The sequence below is a fragment of the Colobus angolensis genome, unplaced genomic scaffold (assembly GCF_000951035.1).
Source record: "Colobus angolensis palliatus isolate OR3802 unplaced genomic scaffold, Cang.pa_1.0 Scaffold111, whole genome shotgun sequence".
NCBI lineage: Eukaryota > Metazoa > Chordata > Mammalia > Primates > Cercopithecidae > Colobus > Colobus angolensis.
Window position 1 is genome coordinate 242,710 of NW_012112142.1, and position 8,631 is coordinate 251,340.

At 44.1% G+C, this 8,631-nt stretch overlaps 1 protein-coding gene across 2 annotated transcripts in view; it reads left to right on the forward strand.

Annotated features, from left to right (window-relative positions):
* Positions 1-203: 203 nt before the first annotated feature.
* The window catches only part of TMEM154 (transmembrane protein 154), a 56,762-nt gene continuing 48,334 nt past the window's right edge, over positions 204-8,631 (forward strand). For both annotated transcript variants that reach the window (XM_011956416.1, XM_011956421.1), the window contains exon 1: positions 204-499. In XM_011956416.1, coding sequence (XP_011811806.1) covers positions 436-499 — 64 coding nt within the window. In that variant the 5' untranslated portion in view covers positions 204-435. The remainder of the gene's footprint in view (positions 500-8,631) is intronic.

The window sequence follows — 8,631 nt, forward strand, 5'->3', positions numbered from 1 at the left end:
CATCAGGGCAGAAAGTTCTAAAGGACAGCTTGTCCCTAGGCTCTAGGCAGCCCTGGAGCGTCACCTGGGGGATAAGCAAAATCACAGCGTGAGAATGCTTGTGGTCCAGGACCCCTCCCAGTCCCAGATACCGAATGACATCTAAGCAAGAGACTCTGTTGCCCCAGGGTCGGTTTCAAAAGCTGGAGGCCGAGACTCCAAAGGGCTGGAGAGGCGTGCTAACAGAATCAGTGCTTGAACAGCAACTTCTCTTTTGCAATCCTTGCTGGTCTGACAGGCTCCTGCAGAATTACATCACTTCCTAAAAAACAGGCAAACACCTCTCCTTCAAGTCAGCACCGACCCAAACAAGCAGGAAACAGGAAATGTTCACGTTTCAGGGAGGCTGCAACCCAGCGCAGCATCCTGAGCGCGCCTCCGCCGAGGCGAGCGGACATGCAGGCTCCCCGCGCAGCCCTGGTCTTCGCCCTGGTGATCGCGCTCGTTCCGGTCGGCCGGGGTAAGCCGTCTCCACTTCCCACTCCTGGGAAGGAGGATCGCAAAAGCTGGTAGGGTGCCCAAGGCTACAGAACTCTGCCGGGGAGGGTGACACCCAGAAAATCTAATCCTTTCTGTGAAAGAAGTGGAGAAAATTAGAACTCCCTTTTTTGGGGGGTGGGATGGAGGGAGGACTTCGCTTTTACCGCAGCTGTCTAATCTGGCTCCAGCTCTCTCAATTCATTTAACCCTCTTTCAGTCTTTGTCTTCTAGGATGTGTGCGTCCCTGTAATTTACCAGCTTTAATGAGCATATTAAGAAAACCATAAACTTTTTGGCAGTTTATGTAAAAAAAAAAAAAAGCTTCAATCTGCTGAAACAGAGACATGATTAATTTGCTTTTAATAGTGCGGGCTGAGAAGTCTGCTGGTTCCAAAATCTCCTGGAAAAACTGGGGTGTGAAAATTGACTACTAGAAAGCGTACTAAAGAAACGACATAAACTTAAAAAAAAAAAAAAAGGAAACGGGAAATTATCCAAGGAGCTACCAAAGAGCTATGTGTTAGGGTACCCCCTCTAACACATCAAGTAAGGTCTCTCATCTACTTTTATTGCTCCTTGTTACTTTTACAGATTTTTTTTTTTGCATTGACTGTTACTAATGAAGATTTGTTTGAAAAAGTAGTATGATTGGAGCCAATCAAAGGTATCGGGAAAAACAAAATATTGAATCTCATTATTATGGGCTAAAAGCAACAACTGATTTACAGACTTGCCAGTTTCTGCAACAAGCACAGGCACCCTCAGTTGCCTCTCTTGTTGACTCGCCCTTGGGCAAATACACTCACTGCCCATTGTTTCTGTCAATGACACTGGCTGCTTTTAGTGTAGGGCAGTATTTCAAGCAACAGGAAAGTTCTCAAGCTACAGTTCTTTAGATAGAATGAAGGACATCAACCACGACCTAACAGATGTGACAACTTCCTGGAGGTCAGCAGCCAGCAGCCAGCCACCCCACCCCATCAATTTCTCTTCAGGCATCTGAGTAGAAAATGAAGTGGAAGGCAAACCATTCCAGCTGAAAAGATGTCTGGTTGAAATTGAGTTTCGTGTTCAGAGTGGGTTTGGAAGTTGATGTGTTGTTTTATGCCCAGTGTTTTGGAGCTGGAAGGAACTTGAAGGTGATGCAGCTCAAACCATATTGGGCATACAGGTGAAGAAACGGATGTGGAAAAAAGGGGGATGTCTGGGTCTTGCTGCTAGTCAGCTCTACTGGCTTCTACTCCAGGGTTCTTTGAGCTCCTCCATGCCCCCCACCGCCCCCCCAGGGAACCAATCACTGTCTCTGCCAAGAGTTCTGGAACCTTTCCTAGTAGGACATCACGGGAGCAAAGCCTAGCCATCCTCCTTCCACCTCTTCTATTGCGCAACACTGCCACAGGTGCCTCAAACACTCCCTTAATAATAATTCATCTTGCCTGAACTTTTTTCTTAGCTTCTAAAAAATGATTGCATCCTAGTGTCTGCAATTCAGGAGATGCAAAAGGAGAATCCGAAGAGACTGGGTTAAAGTTCCCTTTCTGACACCTGAATCTGATCATGCACATCTTCCCCTTAAGGACCCCTCACTTATGCCCCTTCACTTGTTCCTCATTTTTGCCCCTTATACTCTCACTGCAACCTCCCTCCCAGTGGCACCTCCTTCCGGGTATCTTCTCACTCCATGGCTCTTTCCATGATGAATACATTCTTTTTCCTACCTAGCAAATTCTTATATCACCTTAAAAGGATCAAACTAAATGTGATCTCCTCCTTGATGTCTCCTTTCTCTGCCCATTCTCTGCAGTTCTACTTGTACCTGCTGCTGGGCCCCCATAGACCTAAACTTCTGCTAATCACTTTGAACCATAATTGTGTCCATGCCTCCCAACTGGCTGTAAACAACTCCAGGGAAAATCCTCTGTAGTTCATCTTTGACTTTCCAAAATCCTGTAAGGGCTCAGCATAAATTAGAGAATAATTGTTGATAAATAAGAAAATCATCCCTAGAATGGATATGAGGCTGATTACAAAAAAAACCTGATAGCTCCTGAAAACAGGTAGTGTTGGAATGTAAAGAGAAGTCAAAGATGAGAAGTTGCATTTCAGTAGAGTGCAGGGATTGCCTAAATAATCCAGCATGCTAATTAGGCCCTGCCGGGATTCCCAATGTCTTTAAAATGCCCACTTGCAAAAAGCTGTTTAATGAAAGCTATGACTTTGAGATGATTAGTCATGGAAAAGGTGATTTTAAATTAAAGATTTTAAAAATTAATTAATGTACACTACTTTTAGCTAATAGTGCCTGAGGCTTCAGGATATGAGTTACTTTCTAGGTGTCACAGGTGTATTTCCTTGAATTCTTCAAAAAATGTCCAGGGATGTTTGTTAGAAGAATCCAATCTACTGAACGGCCTGGTGCTTTGTTTGCGAGCATACTTGGAGATGCATCCCAAATTAAGCCTTTATTAACAACAAGCAGGCACCAAATTAAGCCTTTATTAACAACAAGCAGGCAACGTGAGATAATATCTGCAGTTGCAGGAGACCAGCACTGTTACCTCTGAGTCAGCGACCTCTTCTTTTATGTAGATAGATGGCCTGACAGAGAATTGAGTTCTACCCCAAGAGAAATAATTCCCTTGGAAGTCAGCAGGAGAGAAATAAGAAAGCAGCTTTTCTGGGACTCTAATCAAATGGGTGAGCCCAGTTAAAGGAAAGCTTGGGCCTGGGTGTCTTGGCCAGTGTAGGATCCTAAGAAAGTTCAAACTCAAGGAGACATTCTGCTCATGGAGTGAAGGGGGGCAGGGGGTCCCCATCTCTGTTCTTTATGCCCTGTCAGTGTCAGCTTAACACTACCAGAAAACCAAAAGCAACTTCCTAAATACCAAAAGCATGGGATTTATTAGTTGCTGCAAGCAGAATTGTTACAGAAGGGAGAGCTAAAGGGCATGAGGCAGAAACAAGGATGCTGTGACTGTTTCAGTGGCCAAACAGAGAGGAATGGGAGATTTTCTGGGCTGGTTCAGAAGAGTAAGAACTACATAAGTATTGGATGAATCTTGGCAAGAAGAGAAAGAATAGAAGAAAATACTAGCTATGTAAGTAAGGCTACACATTCTGACACTGTAGTATCTCATATCTCATTTCAATGAACATGGCTGACATCTGCTATTTCCTGGGACAGTCCCAATTTCAAGTATTAATAGCAATGGTAGCTAACATATATAGAACTCATTACAGGTCAGGCAGTGTTCTAAACGCTACATACACTAACTCATTTAATTCTCAGAACAGCCTTCTAAGGTGGGCACTATTATCCCTGTTTTTACATTTGAGAAAACTGAGGCACAGAGAGGCTAAGTGACTTGCCCAAGGTCACACAGCTATTTAGTGGATCTAAGTAAGATTCTGCCTCAGGAGTCCATACTCTAACCATACTCCATACTGCCTCTGGGTTTCCAGGCTCTGCCAGGCTACTCGTCTAGTTTTGGGTTTAGAAAACTGTGGTTGTTGAAACTTTCCAGCTGTAGGTGCAGCACAGAACTCTTGGCTAGGCTTTATGGTTGCTGCATGTTAATTATAGAGCTGCATTTGTTTGCACTGGGTCAGAGACTGGCTGACAGGAAGAGGAATTATGAGAGTTGGGTTAAAACTCAGACTGCAGAGGAAGAAGGGAGGGGCTGAAAGAGGTGCAGAGTGAGCACAAGAGAATCTGGGTTTTAGTGTATTTAAGACTAGAAGCAGGAAAAACAGAATGTTGAAGCCATGGGTAAGAGGCTTCAGGGTGTGGGAACCAGAGAGAGGAAGAACAGCCTTATGTCAGGCAGTCACTGTGGGAGAGCCCTACCGAGAACTGGCCATTAGAACCAAATACTCTCAGGGACTCTCCCCCCAAAAAAACAGACAGAGTGGATGAGCTTTAAAGTCCTTCTGTGTCTCAAATTTGGAATCCCAGGAAACCATAAAGATATTGACTGGGATGGGCTCAATTCTGTAATGAAACAATGCAACTTGCCTATTCATATGTAGTTTGTACCACTCTCAAATGCTGGCAAAGACATGGAGAGACAGGAACTCTGCACTACTGGTCTGAGGGTAGATTAGTGCAATCACCTTGATCACCTTGTCTATCTACCTTGATGGTCGATCCATCCATTGGACTTTTAATTTTAATCATCATTATTTGGCATTTCTAGAAAATTTGTTCTTTTTTTTTTTTTTTTGAGACAGAGTAAAACTCTTGTTGCCCAGGCTGGAGTGCAATGGCGCCATCTTGGCTCACCTCAACCTCCGCCTCCTGGGTCCAAGCGATTCTCCTGCCTCAGCCTCCCGAGTAGCTGGGATTACAGGCGTGCGCCACCACACCCGGCTAATTTTGTATTTTTAGTAAAGATGGGGTTTCTCCCTGGTTGGTCAGGCTGGTGATCTGCCCTCCTCGGCCTCCCAAAGTGCTAGGATTACAGGCATGAGCCACCACGCCTGGCCTATGTGTTCTTTTTTTATACACATTGTGCTTTGGGTTTTTTTTCCCTTGTGTTATTTATTCCTCCTTTTATGTCGTTATTTTAAACATCTTATTATCTATTTGGTAACTTTTAGCTAAAGTTTGTGTAGACATAATCTTGCTGCTTGTCATATCTGTTGCCTCACATTCATTTTTTTTTTTTTTTGAGATGGAGTCTCGCTCTGCTGCCCAGGCTGGAGTGCAGTGGTGTGATTTTGGCTCACTGCAACCTCTGCTTCCTGGGTTCAAGCTGATTCTCCTGCCTCAGCCTCCCCAGTAGCTGGGATTACAGGCACATGCCACCACACTGGCTGATTTTTGTATTTTTAGTACAGACAGGGTTTCACCATGTTGGCCAGGGTGGTCAACTCCTGAACTCTTGAACTCCTGACTTCAGGTGATCCACTCACCTCAGCATCCCAAAGTGCTGGGATTACAGGCACGAGCCACCACGCCTGGCCTTGCCTGCCATTCTTGATGGAAATCCTGGGGGCCCTGAGAGCAGAACCTGATACACCGCGGATGGCTCACCCTGCTTAATAGAACCCCAAATTATCTGATCCCATCACCAAGCTACTATAAAGTGCTCTAAGCCCCAGTTCTTTTCGAATATAACCCCAGTTTTGTCATCACAAACTAGGATTTGGAAGAAACTGAGATGGGGTGTGCTTACAGGAGCCCATGACTGAACCTCAGGCTTAATTCCCAGCCTTGAATGGGAAGTGGCAGGCATCAGAGGTCAGCTTCCAAGAGCTGCAGGAGGAAGCAACAAAGCCTCCATGAAGGGGTAAGCTGGCAGACCAGAGCCGGCAGTGGAGCTAAGTCAGGTGCCAGAAGTAGGTAATCAAGGAGACTGAACTGATTGCCCTCAAGAAAGAAGAAAGGAGTAGAGCAATCCAAATTGAAAATCAGAGGAAGGCCCAGGTTCCACAGGTGTCAGGATGATGGCAAGATCAGCCTGGGGTAGCTGACCTGACTCTGAACTTTCCCAGAGTCATTTCAGTGACTTTTTTTTTTCTTATACCGTGGTCTGAAGTTTTAGCTTTAACTCTTGACCCGGTGAATGGACAGGAGCTCCCTGAAAACATTATATAGCCTGTTATCTCCCTGGGCCCACACTTTTGTTGAGGAAATCCCCACTGGTAGATATAACTCCGAATTTCAACTTCCTCTATAAGCACTTAAAAGTATATGTATTTCCTGAGCCCTAGGCATTTTCTTGCTTTCTTGAGATTTCTTTATGCATTTAAAAGATTGCTTTTTTATATTTTATTCAGCATTTCTAGGTGTTGCACATTGGAAGAATTTTCAGGTTACCATGTTTATCAGATTATATGAAAAGGGAAATTTTTCTCTACAACCATTCTGGAGAATAATTTGGAAATATTACATAAGCAGAATATGTTCATGCTCCACAATCCCAAGAATTGACTCCTAGCTCACTCACAAATGTGCAGTCAAAGATATGGCTGAGGTTGTCTATGATAACATTGTTTGTAAAAATGAAAAGCAAAACAAAATGAAAGCAACCTAAATGTCTATCAACAAAAGGAAAAATAAAATTTAGTATAGTCACAGGATGAGTAGAACAGAACAAGTAAAATCAATGAAGTCCAGCCAGACGTATCAAGGTGAATCAGTCTCAAAACTCATGTTGATATATGCATCAAATGTATCAAAAGTCATGTTCAGGAAAAAGTCAGTTAAAGATGAGTATGCTGCCAGGCATGGTGGCTCACCACTGTAATCCCAGCACTTTGGGAGGCAGAGGCAGGTGGATCACTTGAGGTCAGGAGTTCGAGACTAGCTTGACCAATGTGGTGAAATTCTGTCTCTCCTAAAAATTCCAAAAATTAGCTGGGTGTGGTGGCGCACGCCTGTTGTCCCAGCTACTCTGGAGGCTGAGGCAGGAGAATTGCTTGAATCTGGGAGGCGGAGTTTGCAGTGAGCTGAGATTGTGCCACTTCACTCCAGCCTGGGCAATAGAGTGAGATTCTGTCTCAAAACAAATAAAGAAGTAAATAAAATTATTATGCAGAAGCGGGGTGGGAAAAAAAAGAAAAAATACATTATTATGCATAGAATAATTATATTTATTTAAACATTTTTAAACATCCAAAATTGTGCTATACATTGCTTAGGGATATAGACATGTTTGAAAAGTGGGCATGATACACAGTAACTTTAGGAGAATCATTGCTGACGAGTGAGGAAGAGAAATGAGATCAGGGAGGGGCATAATGGGGGCTTCAATTATATCCAAAATATTGTTTCTGTCAGCAAAAAGATGGTAGTCCAGGGTTCAGTAAACTAAGACCCATGGGCCAAACCCAGCCAGCTTCCTTTATTTCCAAGTCCTTGAGCTAAGATTGATTTTTACATCTGTAAATGCTTATGTGTTTAATGTTTACATAAATAAGTGCTTTCCTAATAGCTGGTATTTGCCTCTTGGCCCGCAAAATCGAAAATGTTTACTCTTTTTTTTTTTTTGAGACGGAGTCTCGCTCTGCCGCACAGGCTGGAGTACAGTGGCTGGATCTCAGCTCACTGCAAGCTCCGCCTCCCGGCTTTACGCCATTCTCCTGCCTCAGCCTCCCTAGTAGCTGGGACTACAGGTGCCCGCCGCCTCGCCCGGCTAGTTTTTGTATTTTTAGTAGAGACGGGGTTTCACCGGGTTAGCCAGGATGGTCTCGATCTGCTGACCTCGTGATCCGCCCGTCTCGGCCTCCCAAAGTGCTGGGATTACAGGCTTGAGCCACCGCGCCCGGCCGAAAATGTTTACTCTCTAGCCTTTTAAGAGAAAGTTTGCCAACCTCTGCTCTTGTCAATATGAAAAAATTTAGGATAATTAGGGGATGAGTGCCTTGTTATTTGTTAAATCATTCTCTATTCTTTTCAGTAGGTATACTTTCATAATGAAAAATAATGAGAGAGCCTGTGAGTTCTTCTCGCTCTCCTCCATCTTTCTTTTTCACGTCTCCCAGGCTCTTTGAAGATGGTCAATACACCCTCATTTTCTCACATTCCATTCATTTCTCAATCTTCTGCCATGTGGCTACTGTGTCAGGTACAGATTTCAAATTGCTCTGTCCCCATCACCAGTGCCTCCTAAAAGCTAAACCCAAAAGACCCATTTCTGTGCTTATTTTATGTTTTTCTCCATAGCACTTGTCCTAATTAATCAGTGATTGCAGCTCTCTTATCCTTGATCTTCATGATGCTCTTTTCTTCTGGGTCTCCTACTGTGACTCTGATTGCTTCTTTCCAGTGTTTGGTTATGGATCTTTCTCTACCACCTGCTTATTTCATGTCAATGTTCTGTTCTTTTCTCACTCCTTACACCAGTCCTGGGTCATGACAACCCCCCCCTTTTTTTTAAGGGTTTCACTTTGTCACCCAGGCTGTCTAGTACAGTGGCATGATCTTGGTTTCAAGCAATCCTCCCACCTCAGCCTCCTGAGTAGCTGGGACTACAGGTGCATGCCACTACGCTCAGCTAATTTTTGTATTTTTAGTAGAGACGGGGTTTCACCATGTTGGCCAGGCTGGTCTCGAACTCCTGACCTCAGGAGCTGTGATCCACTCACCTCAGCATCCCAAAGTGCTGG